The sequence below is a fragment of the Vicugna pacos genome, chromosome 2 (genome assembly GCF_048564905.1).
Source record: "Vicugna pacos chromosome 2, VicPac4, whole genome shotgun sequence".
In the NCBI taxonomy this organism is placed as follows: domain Eukaryota; kingdom Metazoa; phylum Chordata; class Mammalia; order Artiodactyla; family Camelidae; genus Vicugna; species Vicugna pacos.
Genome location: NC_132988.1, coordinates 54588593 through 54613766, shown reverse-complemented (window position 1 = coordinate 54613766; position 25174 = coordinate 54588593). Strand labels below are relative to the sequence as shown.

Here is a 25174-nt window from a genome sequence, read left to right as displayed (position 1 = left end):
AAGAATGAGCTAGAATCCAAGCTTCATTTATTTTTTAACTTTTCCAACTGCATACCTTGTGGGTTGAAAAGCTATGTTCACCACATTTAAACATTCCTTAGATGTTTATTCCCTGGTCCCTATTTTAGCTCATTAATCTGTGTGTCATTCTCTGCTAAGATTAAATTTTTAAAATTTCCTTAGTGTTATATTTATAAAGAGCTAAGATTCCCTTATTACACTACTATTTCAGAATTCTTCCAGCTATTTTCACAAATTATTTTTCATACAATGTTGGTGCCTTTATGAATTCATTTATAAATAGCAAACATTAAAAAACATTGTCTTTCTATCCAAGAACAAAGTATGTCTTTCCACTTATTCAAGTTGTATTTTTTTAACCTCTCAGTAGATTTAAAAATTTTTTCTAAAATTCTGCAAATTTCTTATTAGCTTTGTATCTACATTTTTCATTTACATTGTTATTATAAATGTATATTCACATTTAATATCGATGTAAATGACATACTTTATTCCATTATAATTTGAATTGCCTATCTGCTGTACTTAGAAAAGTTGATGTGTTATGTATATCTTTTATCAGCCACTTTGCTATATTGTCTTGATTTTTTTTCAATTTTTTCCTTTGAAACTATGTAAGTTCTCCAGATCTACAAAATTATAATATTTGTCCAAATGATCATTTCCCACTTTATAATTTTTATGTTCTTCAGTTATTTGTCTTATCTAATTGCATTGACTAGTATGTTAAGTGCAATACCAAATAATGCTAGTAGTGGGCATCTCCATTTTTTTCCTAAATTTAAAGGTAATGCATTCACCTGGCTGCTAGCTTTCTCACATAATTTTGGATGAAAACAAAAGACAACAAAAGGTACACTGCATTCTACACCATCTATGAATCTTAGAACTGTGTAAGTTTTAGAGCTGTCACATCTTTCCTTAGCTCTCATCTATCCCATCCTAAATGTTAATGAAAATATGCCATATATTTTCATTTATAGTTGCTTTAGGAAGTATTTCTAAACATTGGTGTATGCAATATTAGTTAGCATTGTGTGGACATAATAAAAATACAATGCTTTATAAAAAGGAAATATCTTTTTAAAAAGAAAATAAAAATACACACACACATCTATATTACCAATATAGTATGATGCTGGTAGAGGTACTCAATATCAGAGCAGTTTTGTTTTTATTTATAATCTGCCTATATAAGCATTTTCATTAATTTAGTAAAGATAAGCCTAAGTATGTTTATAACTCTCATTTTAGTTTTGTGATTTCTTTTTCCTCTTTCTATTAAAATGTGTGTGTTTGAAGTCATTACAAATAAATGAGCTGAAACAAATAAAACTCAATTCCCTCGAGATTTCGACGACATCTGGTGGAGTTATTACTGAGTAATTAGACCAAGAGGTGGGACAATTCCCTGAAGGAAGTGACTGTACAGTTGGATACCAGTTATTTCTACACTCATCATCTTGCATAGTGAGCATATTGATCCACAAACTGACAAACACTTAAGTAGAGCTGCCACCTGATTTTCTAAGACCATTTTTGGTAGGTAAGTATGTGTTTCACATGCTTTTTTAAAAGATGCCTCTTCTTGGTCCTCTTATAGTTTGTTCTATTTCTTTATGTACCATCACCTAAGAGCTCTTTATTGTCAGAGACATTGAGTGCAGATCTCCTTCAGATGCTGGTCACTGCTTGCCCCTCCTCAGTCCAACATTTGGATACAGATATGAATTAATTACAATTGAATTTTGAAAACATGTTATCTATTTTGGTATGTAAAGATATTTATGAAAGAAAATAAAAATATTTAAATGTTTTCACTTTTATCATATCTATCACTATTTAGCTTGGAAATATTGAATAGTAAAGTCTTAATATTACATCTGGAAGGGATCTGAAAGTTCAAATTGTTATTCTCCCTGCTGGAGAGAAAAAAAAAAAACCCTTAAACCATCTCAGAAAGATATACATCTTACTGATTTAAAATAACTCTAGGAGTTTCTACAACTATCTTAAGTTACCCACTGTGGAATAAAAATTTGCTGTCAAGAAAGTTTCCTTTATTGCCAATGTAAATCCCACAGTTTATGAAGATCTACTTCATATTCTATATGCCTTTAGTATTTTACTGTTAAGGATATTTACAGAGCAATAAAGTCAGGGGTTTTAATAATGCCAGAAGCAAAGATTCTCTGATCAAGACCCACTCAAGTGAAGGCTGCACTCGCCACTTCTTTTCCTGGATCCACAGTATCACTGTTCTTAATCACTCTCAATCTAACTTTTGCTAAGAGTTAGGTAATTAGGGTTCATTTTTAGGTATAAATTAAAGGCACAGAATACTTTAAACCTACAATGTTTACAAATTGTTTAAAAATACACAAAGGGAAATTATGCATGTGAATTAACTTTTGACAGTCATGTAAACAAGTACCATTTATCCTTAGTTTACCATGTTCCTCAATCCCAGGATATTTAAACCTGACACCAGACTAGACATACAAGTGAAATCCAGAGGCGTCTTTTACTAAATAAATAAATACCATAATTCAGTCTATTCATTCTCATCATCTATCTTCTTAAGCATAAATCATGCTTTAATTCTAGGTAGTCCAACTGGAATCAAGTCAAGTTATTCATCATATTGTACTTCTCAAATGCATGGAATGAGATCACTAAATGTTAACCAAACTGATTTAAAACTTTTTGCCAAAGGAGAGTTAACTCCATTTTCAATTTCAATAATTGAAAGAACAATAATGACAACATGCCAAAGGAATAAGTGAATCCTAAACAACAGTCCAAATGCAATGGAAAACTCACCAGAGGTTTCATCTACTCTCTCATCTACTATGTGGTCCTTCTGATGAACCCATTCACTATTGCACTTGAAGTAGATCTGGGTGGCGGGGCTGGCTTTACAATACAGGTTCACAGGCTTATTCTTCACAATATAAGCTTCTTCAGGCTCAATAAGGAAATGTGGCAGAGGCTCAGGTGGATCAGACGGAAAGGTTTCTGGGAGTTCATGAAAAAAGTCATCGTCTGGTAAAACAAAGAAAGTGAAAAATATTCAAAACATTGTAGCCATTTGCCTTTTAGTTGCTGTTCTTTTAAAAATAATGAAACCGTGGGTAATTTTTAGTCAAATCCATTTCACCTGCCTTCACTAATCAAGCTCTACAAAGAACCTGCATGTCCTCCAAGAGGCACATAGTCTAAACAATAAGATGCTTGCCTGAGTTGTTTTCCAGAAACTTGGAGTCAGCTGTGTCTAGTTTGAGCTGAGCTGGCTAAGACTGGATAGGACCACTCACCCTCCCAACTGGGCTTGTGTAAGTGTCTGCTCGGTGATTTTTTGACGTCAGAGAGCCAAAAACTCCACCCTCACATCATGCTAAGCCCTTTCATTTTTTGTTTGTTTGTTTGTTTTTGGTAGAGCCTTTAAAAAAAAATGAAGTAGGTCCTTCATTTTTGAATGACCAGACGCCTGTAGCTTAGTTACAACTTCTCATAACAATGACTGCAGCTTTTGCACTCACCTTTCCCCACGCTTCCCACGCCTCAGACTAACCTGCTTCTTTATACTTCATCACATAAAACTCCCAGCCCTTTGCCTTTGGGGAGGTGTTTCTGAGACTTGCTCCTCCTCTCCTCACTTGACTGCCTTGCAAATAAACCCTCTCTTTCTTGCAAACCTTACCATCTGAGTGTTTTGGCTTGCTGCACATTGGGCAAAACAAACCTGACCTGGTAACAATGATTCGTAAATCATCTAACGAAGTAATCTGAGTGCCTCCTATGAACAAGGCAGTATGTCAGGTCTATTGATTGGTTGTTCAATTAAGGATTTAGATGATTATTCTCATTTTTACTCATGGCAGAACTCAATATCCAGGAGGATAACTATCTTGCCCGAAGAACACAAGTAGTAAATAGCAGAACTTGGATCAAAACCCAGGTTTCGTCTCCCTCAAAAACTGTGATCTTCCCCACATAGCACTATACCTCCCACTACACAGTGTTACCCTTGAGAGCTGACAAAGCAAAAGCAATTTTATTAGAAAAGTTCATCTGAAAAGTTTAAGTCTCTTAGGTAAACCTTAAATCCTTTGCAAGGAGCCAAGATGAAATACTAGAAACATGAATTAAGGATCTTTAAGTTCAGATTCAAATCTGCCATTATTTTCAAAAGATGCCACTTCATGACATATTCATTCATTCATCCAAAATCATCCAAAAATATTTATTGAGCTTAGAATTATTTTCAGCACTTGAAATACAGATGAATATCAAGTCAGCCAATAGTAGATCCACAGTAGAGCCTAGAGTCCAGCAATGCTATTTAGTCTTATTTGGAAACTACACCTCAGATATCATATGTGTTATATGACTAGTCAAACCTATTCTCATTAGAATATTAATAATATTAGAGTGTTAACATGAAGAATAGTCTCATTTTTTATAGCACTGAAATTTATCAAACATATTGCTCCCCTCCTGCTGTTCCAACACTACTGAATAAGGAAAACCCAAAAACCACTTGAGATATTAGCATACTTTGAGGTATGTTTTTCTTTAACTTGGATTCTGTCTGATTCCTAATAAAAACATAAAATAATAAAAGTGCCTTTAAAAACCCTATTAACATATTTCACGCAAGTCAAAGTAAAAGGAGTCTTTCTAATATATTATGAATTAAGTTAGGCATGATAATTTTCTTCCTATGAGGGATAGCGGAGAACAAAACTATTATTAATTCCCTAAGCTGAATAAGCACCCTAGGCTAATAAATAAGGTTAAAACTCCGAGGCCAAAATTAAAAGTTTTTACAAGTTCTTTAAAAGTACGTATTTTCAGCAGCAAATACAGGTTATGGTGTTGGTTAAAACCATCTTAGACTGGTTGCTAAGATGTTATCTTGGAACTAATTTCGTCCTTCATTCAGTTGTTACCCTGTTTTGGGAGACAGCCATTGGTAAAGGGGACAACTGTCCACTAAGAAACCTGGCTTAGGACTTTTTAAATTTACGACATGAGACAGCTGTCAGATAGTAATGAAGTCTGGTCTCTACCAAATTGTTTTGCGGTAAAACTGGCTTCACCTGCATCACAGACAAAACTAGCTTTCAGAGCTGCTCCATAATTATAAATTCTTGAGCTTGTAATGTAAATGATATTTCCTGTCTCTAACTTGCTTTCTCATTATGCTTCTTTAATTTGCTTTCTTCTGGCAGGGCATGATTTCTGGTGTTTCCATTGTTGAACATCAACGATCCAAACTGCCAGCTTACTAAAAGAATAACCTCATTTCCAACAATTTCAGTTTCTTTACTCAATATGCAAGAACACTTAAGACTGCTTTAATAAACATAGTTCAGAAAGGCAAAGGAATGGGGAACTGCGGTGTTGACAGATTCATTGGCACAAAGCTGATGTCTTGAAGGCCTTATTTCATTTTTCCTTGTTTTTCTCTTCTGAAGCACTTACTGTTTACATAATGACGGACAGTGCGATAATCAATAAAGTGCCACAAAATATCAGACTCAAGTTTTGTAAAATGTTATCTGTTGTTTTTAATTATATTACTCATGAAGGCAGAGGGTCAACTCGATTTTTTGTTTTACTATTGGTATATATATTTACACATACAACATGTGTATGCATTTCATAACTATATTTTTTCACACAGGCAAAATATGAAAAGCCTTTCAGTCATTGTTTTAGAAAGTGAGACATGCTCCTTTAGAAGGAATGATGACTGCAAGATATCAGATGGTTGTCTATTACCCCAGCTTACTCAATAATGTAGCAAAAGTACTTATACATTCACATCATACAGAAAGACAGAGAAGCACTGAAAACTGACGACCCTGCCTTGCCAAAGCATGTATCTCTTTATTCTTCACTTCATCCCTGACCTCAGTTAAGTTAAAATGTGAATGAAATGATACAACCTGCTTTAGTCATTTCAAAAAATTTTTTTCTTCTGATTATTTCTTTGTAAACTACTGGGAAGACTAATGGAAGTTTAGGAAAAGTCACATTTGTGTTTTGGGCTCTGTTAAGTCCTGGAAAAAAACAATGATTTGATGTATTTAGAAAATGTATGGACAAACTAATTTTGCATTTCCTTCATTTTGAATTTTAAGACAAAAGAATCACTACAAAGAAAGAGAAATAATTCCATGTCTTGGTTTGAGGCTTCATAGAGTGTTGATTTTTCAAGGTGTTTGTTAAATAACACTTAATGTGTAACTTATTAGGAACGATTTCTATCATATGAAGAGTTTTCATCACATCATAAATCCAGTATTTCTTTAATATATCATTCTAGTCTCTGTATGAACCACTTCTCTTAAATTTGATCTAAAGAGATGCCTCAACCAGTCACAGCATATGAGTTTATTAGTATTTCCTATAATACATATACAGTATATTTAAGTCTATGCTCTAGATTAATTCACATTGGGAAATATGGTACATCACTTCTAGTACTCAATTCGGGGGTAAGAATGATATTTATAAAGATAATTTTTCAAGGCCCTGAGTCAGTAAAACATGTACATTGAAATAGACATGACAAGGTGCAAATGGGCTGATTATCAGTGGGTTCACAGGCTGTTGTGAAATTCTTCCCCTCTTCCTTTGCAACAGATGGCCTGGGTATCATGTCCCACCATGGAAATTGGCCCAGATAACAACTTACCCACCATCAGGTTCAGTATACTAAGAGAACACTTTCTTTACTCTAGACAAAAAATGGTGTCAGTATTATTTCATACATTGCCTTTTTATGAAATTTCATCGTACTTTTTCTAGAGTAATTTTAAAAAATGGAACAAGCAAGTCAATTCTCTTTATCCAAAATTATAAGGAAAATGAGTACTTAAAAATCCAGCATGGTTACATCTATATGTATTTAACAAAAAAAAAGTGATCATCTCAAATACCATGTATGTTTAATATGGAAAAAGTTACCATCTGCAAATGATCTTCTACTAATACCTCTTCCTGAACAGTTAGCTGTCCCACACTATGGATTTGCCTCTCACATATGGAGAAATCTACGTTTCAGTTTTGGCCACCAGAGTTATCCAACTATTCCCCATTTTCAAAAGCCAGAAGTATACATAACAATGCTTAACACCAGTATGAAAGCTCTTTGAAGACCGGGACACTATCATTTACATTTTTATTTTCCGTAACTCTAATATAGTGCCAGGCACTCAGAGGAGGTCAATAAAAATCTTACATTAACGGTAATTTTGATCATTCCTAACAGATTCACAAGATATTTTAGAGTTTCTAGTGCCTCAAATTCATTTACAAATATAAGGTGTCATAACAATAGTAAGATCTACAAACTGGACTGGCTATGAAGTCTTTGTGGCCTGGTGCAAAATGAAAATTTGGGGATCTTTGTAAAAAATGTATTAAGAATTCTGAGATGGTGACAGCAGAGCATTAAATCAAGCACAGGTCCTATGTGACAGCACAGGTCACACACCCCCGAAGCTGGCCCTGTCTCCAAATGTCAGTTAGCTGAGCATTCATGTGAAGTCTGAGAACTGAAATTACATCTTTTTTAGGGGATATTCACTTCAGAACTTATTTGATATTTCCCAGCTTCTTACAATGATTAGATGTTTTCCAGAAGACATGGCTTTTTAGACTGAGAAACTCAGGCGCTGATCAATTCTTTAAGCAAGTGAGTTTGCAATGGTGTACAAGGGAAAGTGTGTGGTTTTATCTGTTCCTGGCTTTCCCTTTGGATGTACTCCAGTGCTCATCCATGGGCCTGATCCAGAACAAGTAAAATCCCTGCCACACCAAGGTTAACTTTTTCAGGGCACTAGAGGGCTGTTTAGTACGTGAGAATAACAAATAAGATTTGAGATTCTACCTTGAACTGGTGGACTGTTTACTGAGATCAGTTCCTAGCATGCAATTCATTTTACTACAGAAATAAACTAGCTTTTTGATACTAGTAAGGTCCTGCTGTAAAACTTGAAGTTATGAAAGAACAATTTGATTTTTCAGCCAGGGAGAATAGTGAGTGCATCCTCTTACTACTTTATTTCTTTATATAAATATCCATAGAGCCTCCTGAAGTCTTCAGGGAGATGATAGGAACTCAATTTGTGAATAGTAGCTTCAGACTGTGAAGTTATTTCTGACACCATGCCACAGTTATCCTAAATTATCACGTGTTGTATAAAGGCACACTCCAGATGCAGCTATGGCTTGCATTACGTTATTTGGGCAAAATGACTTGATTAATTAAATCGCTAAACAATTTTCTACTTAGAGTTCATTCAGATTAACAAAGTAAAATTTCCAAAGTTGGTTTTATTCTGTACATTGAATTCAGTATTAACGTAAAGCTGCAATTGCCTTTTTGATTTAGATGTAACATTATTATTCATTTTATTGTCCCCTAACATTTGACTTAATTTTCCACTTTCTACCATTACCCAACAATGATATTGTCATTTTTATCTTGATATCAGGTAAATCTCAGCATTTCCCTTTCTGTTATCTCATACAGACTTTTATTTTTTCATTTACATACAAGAAGAGAAAACTTTGCACCATGTATTATTTTTATAGACTTTCATTCCCCCTAATTCTTGACAGGAAATATTATGCTATGAACATCAATCTCAGAAGCTCTAAGTTTCTGGTTTTATTACTATATATCAAGCCTTAATTCTCATCAACTTAATATATAAGTTTCTATATTTCTGAATCATAAGACTTAAACTATCATTGCTTACATCATAAAATATAGGACTATTATCTCTTTGTCTGAGACCTGAAGCGTATTCTTCTGAAATGGAATTTACTTCCAAATGATTCAAAAAGCAATTTAAAATGAATGACTGCAAAGCTAATTTTATCTGCATTTGGCTGCCCATCCATCAGAGAGATAATTCGTGATATATTACAAAAAAAGGCAACTGGAATTAACTATTTGAATGAAACTCCAGCTTATTTTTAATATTTTGATTAAAATATCCATTGGAAGACAAAGACTATGGTGTATATTTCAAGCAACATATTAATGGACTTATCATTTAAATTTAAGTAGCTGAATATATAATGCCTTACATATATTGCACAATTGGAGTTACTGCACAATTTCTAACTCCAAAAGAAAAACGTTTTTCTCAGCTTTTAAAGAAATAATATCCAAATAATGCCCATATATTATTAATATTGACATGAAGTCAGCATGCTATTTGACATGCACTTATCTGTGCAAGAGAGGCACCTCCTTCTGCCCCAGGTTAAGCCTTTATTATTTCGGATTTTTTACTAATATAAAATCTTCCTAAGTGTTTTCCTGCATACAATCTCTACTTCTGCCATGTGGTCTATGTACCATGCTCTTAGAAAATTTTTTCAAAGATACATTTGCTCCCTTCTTCAAATAACAATAGATACAATGTAAAGTAAAGTGGTAAGTTTTTTTGCTTATTATATTAGCTAAAAATACTAAATGATTGATGAGGTGTTGAGGAAATGTGTATTTACATATACTGGCTGTAGTGTAAATTGGCATCATGATAGAGAATATTTGACAACATAAAAAAAAATTAAACCTATGCGTCCCTCCAAATAGGTTATCCCATTTCTTGGAATCCATGTTATAGACATGTCATCAAAATGTAAATATATACAAAGATGTTCACTGCAGCATTGTTTATTTTTTAAAAAATGATCTATTACAACAAAAGTCAGATGGAATTAACTATTTAAATCATACTAAGAACAACTAACAACTAACTGAAGAATGGTTAGATAATTATTCATGATATATCCCTCCAACAGAACACTGCTTCACCAATAAAAATAAAAATAAGGAGGCAGCTTTGTATGTACTAAACTAGAAGGGCATCCATTATTCGAGCAAATAAAACAAGGTTCCAACCAATCTGTATAGAATAATGCCACATTTTGTTAAGGAAGAAAGAAAAGAGAGAAAGACAAAAGGAGGGAGAGAGGAGAGAAAGAAGTGTGTGTGTGTGTGTGTGTGTGTGTGTAGATGGCTGCATGGATAAATCACAAAAAGAGGCATAAGGTATAGCTAAGAAGCCAAAGCTCAAAAATGTTAACAGTCATAACTTCTGGGGAGAAGAGTTGGAGAGCTTTAGGGAGAACTTGTATCTTCTATTTGGAGCAGATTTTTCAAATGCTAGATTATGGATAATTTCTATCTTTTAATATGTTTTTGAGTAATGTGTACTCAAATTAAAAAATGAAGAAATCAAAGAATCCCATGTGTAACCTATTGCTTCAGCCTAGAAGAACCACTACAGGCTTCTTCACTAAATTAAACTGATACTGATTCACAAAGACTTAGATGACTCCACTAAAACTTGTATTCAGAGACCGTGTTGCTTGTAGCTACATAGCATTTATTTCATTCTGCCTCATTTCATCTCATTTTTCTCTTATTTTTCCATTGCTCTAACTTTCTGATCTCTGTGACCCTTGACTTTGAACTAAAATAGTTTACTCTCTTACTCAAAATTTGTTCAAAAATCAATATTTGTGGATCATCTTCTATATCTCAGGACCGTCCTAGCTCTTATAGCCGAAGCTGCACTTTATCTCTCAATGGAATTTTTCTTATAAAAGAAATAGTGAAATAAAAGATATTAAATGTATGATAATCTGAATTTATAATAAAAATGGTCTTCTAGTCTGATTTTGTAAATAACGTGTTTATAATTCATTAGTACTTGACTTTCACTTTAAAGTGCTTACTTTTCAGATGTCAGACAGGTTTGCTAATATGTATAGAGACTTACACAGTGAATTAAGGAAAAAGTTCCACCGTTTTCGTACTCTCTGTTTATGGTTAGATTTACAAATCCTGTACTATTATTTTGAATGTCAGGAATCTAAAGAATAAAACAAGATCACTCAGAAGAATATTACAGAAATCAAACAATTAATAGATAAGACAACATAAACTTAAGGTTAATCCTTACTAGTTAACTACAAGTATGATTTGTAGTTTAAAAGACTCCAACAAAGATTTGAAAATTCAGCATTATATTCAATTAGCACATGCTTACCTCTTTCCAGGAATACTCTCTAGGAATGGTCAGTTTTATGTGGTAACCTGGCCAGGAATATATTCCCCAATTACTCAATCAAACACTAACTGGATGTGATTAAGTACAAAATTAGTTTCCTTGAGTAAGAGAAATGATCCAGATAATCTGAGTGTGCCTGATTCCATCCTTTGAAAGGCCTAATAACAGAGCTAAGGCTTCCCTGAACACCACCTGGATTAGGGTTTGATTGAGTAACTGGGAACTGTAGCCTGGGCAAGCTGACACATGAACCTGGCCGTCACATTTCCCACAACTTCACCATCGTGTTTTGTAACTCTTACTCATCTTTCAGCTACCAAACATCCATTCTTCTGAAAGCCTCCACACTTTGAATCCTGGACATAAACCCCTCATATCACCTCCTATTGCTCTCTCCTCTTCTTCCTGTTTATATTTCTTCACCACTAGAAGGCAGGGTCAAATGTCAGGCACAGTGCATATCTTATTCATTTCTGCATAACTGATACCTAGTCCAGTGCCTGGCATGAACTTCAGGGTTGTTTTTTTTTTCATTTTAATTGTTGTTCCTAAAGAAGTTCTACAGGAGAGAATAAAAGCACATAGGAATAACTTTATCAATAGAAACCATGAGAAGAAATCCTTGCACAAAATGCAACAGAAATATACATATTTGGAAGGTGTTCCTACAGTGTTTATAAGTATGGATCCAGTTCTCATATCAAAAAAATTTTTTCTTCTATGTAAGTGTAAATGCCATATATCATGAGGGGTGCACAGCTTTGGACTAAATACATTCCCTCAGTAATCAAAGTTGGATTTATAACATTTGGTGAGTGGGAAATAATATGATATATCTGATGATGGGGCCTCTTCAACCTCTTGGCTTCTTTTGAAACTTGGTTCATTGCACCACTCCCTCCTTTTTGAAACTTCTTCCTCTCTTGGGGACTGTGCATTAGCACTCGATTGCTCCCCGCCCTACCTCTTTGACCTTTCTTCTTTTTCTTTGCTGCTTGAATATGGTGAGATACTTACCAGGTTCTCTCCTTTAGTCACTCCCTTGGGCATTTCATCCATAACTCTGGCTACAATTATCAGATCAGGTCACACACATACAACCTTCTACCCCACCCGCGTGCTTCTTAAAATCCTTCAATGCCTTTGCATTGACTGAGAATGAAATTAGACTCTTTACCAAGGCCAACAAGGACCCGCTTGATCTGATGCTGCCAGCCTCAATGACGCCTTTCCAACCCTCCTGTCCTTTCCTCGCTAAGCTCGGGACAGACAGACTGGTAATTGTATCTCTGAACACACCAAATGCAGTCCCACCCGAGGGCATTTTGCACTTGCTCTCTGTTTCTCTAGAAAAGATTGTCCCTCTCCTTCTTGACACTTAGGTTCCAGGAAGATGCCTCCTGGACAGAGAGAGATTGTTGACCACCCTATCTCAGTCTCTTGATGTCTCTCTCCAAGAACATGTCATGTTATTTGATTTCTTCTTATCACCCATCACTATCTCAAATTAACTTGTTCACTAAGTTAGTTGCTTATTTTGTTTTCCCTTCTCACAAAACTCTAAGCTTCATGAAATCAGAAATTTTACCCATTTTGTTTAACACTCTAGCCTCAGCATCAACAACAGATAAGCTTATCTCCCCTCAAAAACTACCTTCTTCTTTTGACTCAACTGCTTATTTCTGCCTATAATACTCTCACAGTCAAAAGCAAGTGTGGAGTCCCATCTCCCCATCAAGGTGAACCCACCTACACGTACAGCACATGAAATCTCCTCTACATTGTCTCTCTTACCATCAACCCTTAGTCCCCTTCATCACCAGAACTCCAGCTGAAGTCCTCATTCCATTTTCATGGCAATCATTACAAGACCCTTGTTACTGGTTTGGCTTGTTCCTGACTTTCCCTTCACAATAGCATCTATACCACATCACGAGGTTAACATTTCTAAACAGAAAGTGGAATCATAACAGCTTCCACTGGAAACTTTCAGTATTCAGCAAAATATGGCCCCAAATTAATTTAATTTTCAGCTTATTTACCACCACTTTACCAAAGCTAAATTGGGTAATTCCATATCCCATAGACATAGCTTTAAAATTTTTTCTCACTTCCATATATTCACTCTGCACATAATGCCTTATTCCCTACTGACTCTTCAAAGCTTATCTCAATATCACCGAAAAATCTATTCTTAATCCTCCCAGAGAAAACCATTCTTGGCTGTTCAATTGTAAAAATCCTTTAATGCAATTTGAGAGCCCCAATTATTTTTGTATTCCTTACTGCAGCTGGGCTCAAACACATATCCAGTTGGCTCTAAAACTTTCTCTCAGTTGAAGTGAACACATTTAAAATTGCTTACTTGTTTCAAGAATTATGAAGAAAATTAATGTCATTTCCATAGATAATGTGTTATAATTTCGAATTATTAGGGTATAATCTATCCATATCTATCTACTTATCAAAAATCTGTGTACATTTTTAACTATGATGGAAATTCTCAAGTATATGCAAAATGATAGAAAAGAATCTCAATTACTCATAACCCAGCTTCAAAGAATTTCAACTGTGTGCTAATTTTGTTTTACATACAATCATTTTTTTTAAGCATTCAGAATTCATCTGTAAGGGAAACTGAACATATCAGAGTACTAGGCTGAGATAGTGAAGGAGAAATAACACCAAATTAAGAATATGAATTAAATTTGTAATTTTGGAAACTGGAAATAAAATCTATGGAAATACATTGAAAATAAGAATACTTGGTTTATGGGTACAATGTTCATCGACACAATTAAGACCTAAAAATAACAATGATCAATGATAGTCTAAATCATGGACTAATGTATATTTTACACGACATAACCATTAAAAAAACTCTAACCTGAGATTTCCTACACAAATTAGAAACTCTGTTTAGTGACTTTAAAGTGAAGAAGTTATTCCTTAAATTTACTGAAATAATTTATTAACAGTACAGCTGAAAAACACAGTAGCCCATAAGTCAATAATGAAGTTCAAGGGTACAGGGAATTTCACAACTACAAAACAGTCCATCTTGCCTAGGATTTCCCCAAGCCAGAAATCTGAGAACTGTCACTGACTCTTTCCTCTCCCCCACTTCTGACATGAAGACAGCAGCAAGTCCTACTAACTTTATGACCTACATGCTTCTTGAATCTGCCTCTTTTTCTCCATTTCTGATTCCAATGTCATCATCAATTCTTGCAAGAACATTTCAAAGCCTCATAATTGCTAACCTTTGCTTCCTTTCTAAAAGCAACTCAAATCCTGGACATTAACCGCTAACATCACCTCCCATTGCTCACTACTCTTCTTGTTTAAATTTTTTCCCTGCTAGAAAGAAAGGTCAAGAGTTAGGAACAGTGCTTATCTTTATTTCTGGATAACTGATATCTAGTCCTCTATTTCAAACCCTAAAGCTCCTCTTTATTTCCTATGAGGTAAATCCAGGCTCATGTGCATGGTATACCAGCTCCTCCCTGATCTGAAGCATGCCTACCATTCCACCTGCTTCTCTTACCATGCCCTGCCTTGGCCTCTACATTCCAACAATACAGACCATCTATCTACCCTGCTCTGGGCACAATATGCAGTTTCTACCCCTTCTGTCTTCAATGACAGCCCTCTCCTGGTTTACCTGCTCCTCTTTATCCTCTAAGCCTCAGCTCAGGCATCTTTCTTCCAGGAAGTTTTCTCTGCTTTCCTCACCTCTGCCAGCTTAGACCCTACCTCTCCCTGCCCCCAACTTCAACTTTGTTAGAAGCTGATGTATATGTCTAACACTGAATTTTATAACTGACTTCGTAGCTAGCTAACTGGCTCTTATTCATCTTTGTATACTTGGTGCTTATTATAGTCTCTGGAGCTGAATATATGTTTTCTGAATAAATGACTGCAGGGCTTTCTGTACCCAGGGAGGAACACATAGACTTTGGGTTCTCATAGACTATGAATTGTGTGATTGCTACAAAAACAGACATGGGTTTTTCTCTGCATCGCTGTTTACTATATGTATATGACTTGGCATTTCAACCAATCTCAGTTTATGTGGCTACAAATTGGACAGGTATGTGGTGGCAGCGTGTAGGTTACATGAAATAAGGTAAAATGAATGATTTAGCATAGAGCTGGCCACAGATAAGATTTTCATATATGATAACTATTTGTTTTATTTTCTTGTTGTGTTGTTACTGTGGATACTAAGCTTCTCTCATTTTTCTAAACAGACTTGAATTAAAGTATCTCTTTAATCCATCTTCCTTGAAATGTCCTTTCCCACCTGTGCCTAATAAACTCTTCTTTCCAAGTTCACCTTAAGCTTTTTCTCCTCCAGGAAGTCATTCTAGACCCTTCCAGCATGGGTTTGTGGCCCTCTCTCTCTGCCACCATGGCACACTATGCATTGTTGTTACTGTTGCTCTGATCACCCAGTAATGCCATACTGACCTTTTCTGTGTCTCCCCTACCCAGAGGGCTTATCTGAACAAGATTTTGCGTATTTCATTTTTGAATCTGTAGTATCCAGCCATGTTTGGTACACAGCAGGACCAAATATGAATACAAGATTATGTTTATTGAATGAATTGATAAAATTACTGAAAATATGTTATAAACGCTTTTTTTTAAATGTAGAAGTTAATACTCTTCATTTTTCTACTTTATAAGAAATGAGATTTTAGATTTTTCATAAAAGTCTTCTTTCCTGTGCATAATAAAATAGTTTTGTCTCTCCTTAATTCTCGGTCTTTAAAATTTTGGACATAATTTACAAATAAAATTTCAGAATTTGGTCTCTCATTAACAGTCTCCATATATACAAACTTCAGTTACCATATCACTTCTTAAAATATGTTTATTTTGCTACTTTGGAGGAGCCAGCAGGAGGGGCAAAAAAACCACTGAACTGCAAGCTGGGAACCTGGTGCTGGTCCCAGTCACTTCCCAAAGATTTAGTGCTTTTCTTAAGTGTGGTTAGGTAGATAGGTAGGTCAGTATTATGATTAAAATCCAAATTGTGAGAACACCATACACGTAAAGAGCAGAGCTTCCAGAGAGTGAGAGTACCTAGAAGTCGTCTGGTCTAGAAGCCTGTGCTTCCATCATGACTGTGGGTCAGGACTCGGGGAGGGAAACCAGGGTAACGATGGTGGGAGAAGGATGCTCAGGGGCTTATCTCATTTCCAGTGGCAGAAACAGACCTCCCAGGTCAACACTGAAATTTTGTGGCTCTGGTCTATATTTTCCAATTGTGTAAACTCTGTGGCACTGCCTCAATGCCCTCTTCTAATTCACCTGACAGTTTATTTGCTGTCTTCTTATATTTGAGCTACGCATTAGGCTATTACTTTTTAAAATGTTGGGTTTTTTCTTCATTAAAAATTTATAACACTTAGAGATTTTAGTTGCTAAAATTCTACAATAAACAAATAACAAGAAAGGCAAGTCATTCCTCAAGCTCCACCCTGCTCCCCAGATCTATCTACTGTTAACACTAATGTGTTTTGTTCCGGATCTTCCTCTATGCAATTACTTACGCAGGCGTGTGTGTAAATGTGTGTGGGTACATATATGGCTTTAGAAGTTAGAAATGGGATCATGCTGTACACGGGGCTCTGTGCTGACTACTGTTTTTTATAGCAAATTCTTTGCCTCACTTGATTGATCACTTGCCAAAGTGAGTGCTGTGATGTGCCTACTATGTTTAGTGTTGGCTGACATCCAGTGTGAAAAAACAAAAACAAAAATAAAAACACTGCATATTTAAGGCTTTGTACTGTCTGCATGACATTAAAATTTCAGTGGATGTTTTATAACAAAAGCATACAAGCATCACAACCTTTATTAATGTCATTATTTTCTTTAGCTTTGATAGTTGAATTCTGGATCCATGTGTGTCTTTTTTAAAGTCACAGTCTCCATATGGCATGTGATGTAAATTCATATTTCATGAATTCTGCTTATTAAGTGAGGGTACTGATTAGGTACCAATACATCCATTTTCATCCTTTTTGATGGAGCAACTGACATTTTTCCAAAATTTACTGTTTCAAAAGATAATACACCCAGTATACTGAAGAAGACAGTAAGGGTATGACTCACCTCCAGCAAGATATAGGGTTGGTTAAGTTTTTCACATTTTCACCTCTCCTGCCACTGGAAATCACAACACTTGACACTAGGTCACAAAATTATTAAACCTTAAAGCAGCAACACTTTCTTCTCTACGTGAGACCTCACTTCTCCTTGACACTTTACTCCTGAAATCCCTTTAGGCTCCTGGCCTTTTCTCCCTGCCTTTAACTCCCGTAACTAATTAAATCTGGACAAGTCTTTGGTGAAAATAGTTTTCCTTTAAAGTTACTCATTCAAAGTTCCCCTTAAGGCATTCTTTGTCACTTTAGCCTAGCCTGCCATCTTTACATGAAGTTGAAAGAGGTGAGCTATTTTTATAAAATAGAAAACATTTCAAAACCTAAATCTACCTTGATGTCTCAGATAAAGACTAGATTTTGAAATATGACAAATGCCTCAGCATTTCTGGAAGTTTACAAGTAAACGAAAAGTTTAAAGACTCTGGTCTCACTTAAAGACAGTTAAACTTTTAAAAATAGATTATTGTATTTGGAAGTAGTTTATTTGGGGTCTATAATTAAATTCTTCAACAAAAACAGAAAAAGATTAACCTCATCAGTATAGTTGAACTCATTCCCAATGAATTTGTTTTAGGAATCATGTTGGATCTCTGAATTAAGCAGCACTTTTAATACTGTTACCTATTTAGAAGACAAAAGTGAAGATCAAAGAAAATAAGAGATCAAGAGTGAGAATATGGCACTGCTTAAGTATTTTCTCTGCTGAGATAAAATTAAAACTTGCCAAGTTGCCAATTACTTTTAACCTATTTCTACATTTTGTAAAAAAACAGGAAATATTACTTTAACTTTGTTTTACAATGTAAAGACCAGATATGTACCATTTGTTGTTGACCCAGGATACTCAGCTCCAGGGCAAAAGCTCAATGAGATTTAACGATGGGCTTGACTATCACTTGCTTAAGGCCAGAGACTTTCTAAGAAGAGGTGAAGAACGTTTTCTTCATGAACCCAATTGTTTCCTCTATTATTTAATAGCATAGTGCTATCTCTCTCTCTCTCTCTCCTTTTTTTTTTTTAGCTACCCGGTGGGATGTGACTTTCTATAATGTGCTCCCTATGTTTTTTACAAATGAAGACTTGGGTTTTGAAAGTTTGAGTGTGTTTCCCAAGACTACTCATCCGTTTAATGGAAGAGCTAGGAAAGCAATCCAGGTACTTCTGGTTTTATAAGCCTGAGTGCTTTATAAGTGATGCTGCCACCCACAATGTGAAAACTTATAACTTAGCAAATGGTTGTCCACAATTCTCTTACAGTACTACTGCTAGCAACAACACAGAAATAATAAAATAAATTAACAGATACTTACAAAGTACTAACAAAATGCCCCCTAGGAACTTTAGATTTATTCCCTCCTTAATTCTCACAACAACATCGTGTATAATGTAGTTATCTGCATCATAAAGGTGAAAAAAGAGGCACAGAGAAGACAATTAACTTGCCCATGGCCCACACAGCTAATAAGTAGCGGAAATTTTCTTTGACACTCAATATACAGACTTAGAGAATCAGGTGATGAATAATCAGCTCTGTGGAGTTTCTCAAGGAGGCACCAACATCTACTTGTTAGCTATAGGTCAAAATGAAATATACAGTACATAATTTTATAATATTTATCTGCTAGCCTCTTCAGAGGTCACAATGATATGCTCTTCTTGCTCATTCATTTGGTTTCCTTTCTAATTTATTTAAACATACTTACGTTTATACTTATATATTTAACTGCTTTAAATTACCTGTAAAAGCTTTTATCTAATTTAAAGGAAAAAGACTTTGCAAATCCTTGTCCACAACAGAGAGAGGAACAGAATATGTGGAAGAAATCTGAAAATTGTTAACTACTCCACAGAGTATTAGCACTATCAGAATTATTGTCAAATAAGTAATAACAAGCTAAGACAATTTGTAAAAAGAACACAAGGAAAATATTCTAAGACACATACTGCAAATTTAACAACTTTTAGCTATTATCTTTGAGTCAGAAATCCTAACTTGCATTTTCTCCAGGTACAAACCACCTCTTCAGAATATCTACAATATAAATAATGAATATGAACTAATGTAAACTGAGGCAGAGGAGGGAGATCTGTGGAAAGACAGGGGCACTGAGGATACAGCTCTGACCTCTTTGGTTACAGGAGGCAGATTTCTTTGAACAGTATCCATTTTCCTTTCACCAAGGCCTCTGTTTTATCAAAGCCCCAAAAGAGAAATAGGAGTTGACAATCTTTACAAATATAAAGGAGGCAAATGATTTGTGGAAGGGAAGAATAACAAGGTTTCCTCATGCTAAGGAGGTATTTTATCAGAAATGCACTCATGCCTAGAAAATCTAGGTCTTTGAGCACATGTGGTTATTTTCAGGAAGGCATACCCTTTCTGTCTTCCACTTCAATAAACTCGGGGAGTGAAAAAGCATTCTGTGAATGCAGCTAGTTCATTGACATTAGCAGCATATCATTTTCCCAAAGTTTGAGAGAGCAATGGATTGATTTCAGGGTTCACAGTGGGGCACAGCAAGACAGCATGGCTCACATGGCTTTCAGAAACAATATAAATTCATAGAGCTATTTCAAGGTTTCATGAAGATGTGATAAACTACTGGATTGGGTTACACGTTTCCTCCTGCAGGGACTATTTTATCCACTCCTCCTAGAGAAGTCAGGCTGATTTGTTGTTTTCATGCTCTGTTTTTCTTCAAATCTACTTAAATAAGCAGGTTGATTTCAGGGCAGACCCCCTAACTCCCTCTTCCTTTGTATGGGTTCAACTTAAGTTCTTGTGAAATCATTATCCTTCTCATACCTTCCAGACTGACTGCTGCAAAAAGTGAATCAGAAGATAAACAAAACTAAACTAAAATAAAATGTGGTTATCAAGGATGTGCCGCTCTGTGCAAATATGGATGCACAATCATGCAGTACTTACGAAGATGTCTCCCATGCAGTGTGGGCCATGGGCATCTGAATGCCTGTGACTCTTCAAAACACACACAAGTCCCTCAGGCCAGAGTGCCACTTCATTCTCACCAAAACCAGAACCACAACCAAAGCAAAGCAAATAAAATCCTTTCAATAGTCAGGAGAGCAGAGAAGCAAAGAAGCTATCTGAACTTGTTTCTTTTGAAATCACTACCAGTACTCAGGGAAAGCTTTCACTTCTGTGATCTGTCAGGAAAATCAGCTGCCTTTTTTGATAAACTGGGAAATCAGGTTGAAGTCTAGTGAACCAAAGACTCAAAGAATATTCCCATGACTCCTATAATCAATTTACCCACGCACTGTTCTGATTTTTCTGTATGTCAGAGTACCATGCTGCAGGTCTAAAATATGTCCTTACTGTTAACTATGTACAAGCCTGAATCTTCAGAGGAATGACTGAATGGATGAGAAATAATGAGCAAAACACATTGGACTCAGTGTCAGAAGACCTACATTGTCAAGACATCTATCCTTCCCAAGCTTTAGTTTCACCACCTGTTAAGCGGAGGATATTGTCGTGTTGTTATTCTTTGCCTGCTTTCATCCACTTTCTCTTGTTTCTTGACAGAAACATCTCCAACACTTTCAGGCCATGTGGTTCAATTTCCTATTCATTTCTCCACCCGCCCCTCAGAGCGTTCCAGCCCCATGACCACAATTACTTGGTGCAAGATGAGCACGTGACCCAAGGTAGTGTCATCAACATGGAATCTGGGCTTTTGTTGTCCTGGAAAGAAACTGATTGCGAAAAGAACTGGCTGTTGGTGGCCATCTTGATGTAGGACAGAAAGAGCCAGCTTGAATGAAGCTAACACAGAGAAAGGCAGAGCTGAGCAATGCAGGGAGAACGTGTTCAGGTCACATTTGCAACCAACATCAGGTAGATCTAATTCTGGGGTTTCCTGTTACATGAGCTACTAAAAATTTTTTTTTCTTTTCACTTGTTTGATTTGGTCTTCTTTCACTTGCACCCTGAAGATTCCTCACGTAATATTACAGTGTGAGGGCTGAGCCGACATACAAATGCAAATAATGTTTTTGGAAACACTGTTCCATGTTCTTATTTGTTTAAACCCAAAAGCTAAAATCCTTGGCTTTACAAAATACATTTGCACTTTTGTTCAATTAAATGTATAAGCTTAAAAAAAAAACAGCTTCCTCTGCCATAGCAACTGTACCAGGGCTTGGCACTATTAAGAATAAGAAAATAAAACTAATCCTGAAGAAGTTTATAGGCAAGTAGGGACACAAACATGTGTTAAGTAATTATAGGATACGGTTAAAATGTTAAAAACTATAAAATGGTAAAACGGTAAAAAGAAAAACTTGAACAATATATAAAATGTAGAACTACCATATTACACAACTCTAGGGGGCGCCATTCATACCATCACTTATGTAAATGTCATCACCTGGAGCCACACACAGAAACCCAACTCAACTACACATCTCTCAGCTGGTAGACTGGCCCGGCCAAACACTTGCACCAGCCAGTATTTTCAATCTCAATAATAGTTCTTGGCTGTTGCATTTTTAATGAACTGATTATTGCCCACCCTATTTGAGTTTTTAAGGAGAGTTTCTGGCAGACAGCTGGCACCACAGGTTTCCCATTACACAAACCAGATGCAAATTTTGCTGGTCTTCCTTGGCCCTGCTACGCGCTATCATTTGTTAGCCATCAGCTGGCAGAGGCACCACTAAATCAAGCATCTGCAAACATAATATGTTGCATCTCAGGATTACAGAGGTCTTTGGGCAGTCAGAGATTCACTGAGCATCAGATTAATTATTTGGCAAAACAAGTGGAGCTTTTATGACTCAAAGGTCATTTACAACAACATACTTTCACACTGTTGCCTCAGTGATAATACTTCATTTTAAGTGGCAAAATCAAACTATAAGTAAATTAGTACCCAAATTAATCCAACAGCTGTGTGTTTTGATAGTGATTAATATGCACCATATAAAAGAGGCTTTTGCTTCTCTCTCGTTCTGAGTCACAAAAGAGAGAGAGAGAGAGGAAAAAAAAAGTTCTTTGATATAATGCCTCTTCTGAAGCAAAGCCAAGGTAGTTCACTGTTTAGTTACAAAAAAATACTCTGAGACCTTCAGGGCAATGCCGCTGCTTTTCTTTTCTGGTGGAATAACAGCCACAGCTCCCCTTGCCACCCTCGGTGAGCTTGCCTGACCTCTCACTCCTGGAGTCAAACCCAGACCAGGCAACCTCTAGTTCACAAGACAAGACAGCTCCAACCCCTGGGCTTGGCTGGACTGCCTTCCTCAGATGCTAGATCTCACTCTTCTGGAGGAAGCAATCGTAACCCAGCATTTGAACCATGCTGGCCAAACTCTTTGGATAAAGTTTTGACATGACAAATCCATATACATTCACATCGGTGTTTATTAACATAGTGAGATTTGCCGCTAGTTTGGCTGCATGTTCAAAATTACCCACCTCCATTATTGCTAGTCTGACCCGCTGCTGTCTTCACTCATGAGGTGAAATATCCTAAAGCACCCTCTGGACTGCATGCCACAAAACACCATTTGGCCTGGAGGCTGAAAGGTTTGGCTCTAAGCCGAGGTGGCAAACTACAATGGTGCTCACCTGGCTTGTACAAATATGCTGCTGTTTAGAGGTGTGGATACTTTCAAGAGCTACATCCCATTATTGATATGGGGGCATAATTTAACTCTTGGTATGATTCAATACATGGTGCAGTGACATAGTTAAAACACACCTATAAAGTGTTATGTATTTTTCAATTCCCCAGGATGGTTGATAGATTTTTCTTACTGACACTACAATTATGTTTGCAGTTTTGGATTTAGCTGCTTAAACTCTTAGAGCCAAATTTGTGGTACCCTGTGTGTAAACCACATGCTGGGTTTACAGAGAAGGCAGGAGAGCTCGATCACCCAGAGCCCAGGCTCGAAGGCCAGGTGGCAACTTTCCAACATGGGTTCTGCCTTTTTAACTCTGTGACTTACAACATGTATCTTAATGTCTTTTCTTCATCTGTAAAATGTTCCTACTGGTAAGGTTACCATGAGGATTAAATAACTTTCCACATGAAAAGTGTTCACAAAAGTGCCTGGCCTTGAGTACACGCTAAATAAACACAGCACCATAATCATAAATTCATTATCATCATAGCCTTGATGATTTTCCTGCCATACCAACTTCCTCTATGATTTATCTTATTCATTGTGGTTTATGCATTTTCCTGAGCACTGCCAAAATCTTTATCTAGCGCAGTTCAGTATAAACAAAACAAAATAAAGCATAATTTATTCTTTTAATTTTCTAACAGAAATAGTACTGTACTTAGCTTTTACAGGCACATCTTCATTGAAAATTTTATTTCATAATGCTGTTTGAAAATTTGATTTCTACTTTCTACTAATGCTACTTCTAACGGCTCATGCCATACTTAAAAGTGTTCTCAACACTCAAAATACATGCTGAAATGTCAAGTGATCTTTTCAAACACAGATCTATATCTAATAAACATAAAGTTAAAACTCCACATGCCTCAAAAACCAATGCATATGAAAAACTGAGAATAAACAACATTAAAGGTAAGGGCAAAAACAAGACCAGGTTGCCTGGGATAACTGGTAATTTCCAGAGATCTGAGCTCTGAGACTCATCCACAGGGCAGTATCGTCATTCTAATCCAGGACTTACCTATAATGTACCAAGTAACTTTCCCCCAACATTCCTCCACTCTAAGGAATGTCCTGAGAAGCAGTTTTGTCATGTCCAAATTATAAGCAATAATCTATGTTTTTTACTTTCACTTAAAGAGAAATTAAATTTGGTTCTGTAGAATATCATGCAGCAGATGCTGCAAGTCCACCATCCTTTCAAAAAAGGGCCTGGAATTACCTACTTTTCAAAAGAGAAAAGGTACAAGCTTATGCTTTTTAATAAAGAAATGAAGTCAAAGTAAGCATTATTTTATATTTATAAGATATAGGTGACGTTGAAAATGCTAATCAACTTACAAGTTGTATTTCACCCTAAGTTTATTACTAGAGATTAATGAGTTGCAATATCCTTTTACCTTAAATTTGCTGAAGAGTCTAAACTGTGCAGTGTGTCCAACAATAACAAAGGCAACACGGTTAAAGTCCTGTCTTCTTCCTGGATTCTTCTAAGTCTTGAGAAATTGCTTCATAGTCTAAAATCTCCCATTTAAACAAAAAGTTAAATACTAAACAAGTCATATAGCTCATTATAAAATGTAACAAGAAGCCATTACTGGTAGGACATTTGTTAAAATAAAACGCTAGCTGGAAACCTAATTGTAAAATAATTTGTAAAGTACAATTGACCTTCAAATAATAATGGTTTGAACGGCACAAGTCCACTTTACACAGATTTTTTTCAGAAGTAAAGAGTACAGCGCTACATGATCTGCAGTTGGTTGGCTCCACGGGTCAGAGGAACCACGGGCACAGAGGGCCAACTATCAGTCACACTCGGGTTTTCGGCTGTGCGGAGGGCCAATGCCCCAAACCCCAGGTTGTTCTACGGATGACTACTGTTCCACATTAAAACCTTCTGTGATCTTCTGATTACATCCAGTCAAACCTAACTTTGTAGTTTTTCATTGTTAAGCTTATTTTTGCCACATGAAACAGCAGAGCTGAACACTGAGCTTGTTATTTTAAAATAGTAATTTTTCTTTGTGAGGCAGTTTATGACTAAACACTTCTACTTGTGCCCAAGTATAATTTGCAATGATATCAGGTCTACAAACAGCTGAAGAAAGCAGAGGCACATTATAAACCTTCAAAGAAATTCAGGAAGTTAGGTTAGTGATAATGCCTTGTATTTGACTAGTCATTTAAAGGTCAGGAAAAAACCCT

General features: G+C 36.0%; 1 protein-coding gene across 2 annotated transcripts in view; it reads right to left on the bottom strand.

Moving 5' to 3' along the window:
- The window catches only part of UNC5C (unc-5 netrin receptor C), a 339947-nt gene that overhangs the window by 149101 nt on the left and 165672 nt on the right, over positions 1-25174 (bottom strand). For both annotated transcript variants that reach the window (XM_072940307.1, XM_072940312.1), the window contains exon 2: positions 2845-3066. In XM_072940307.1, the coding sequence (XP_072796408.1) occupies positions 2845-3066 (222 nt within the window). The remainder of the gene's footprint in view (positions 1-2844; positions 3067-25174) is intronic.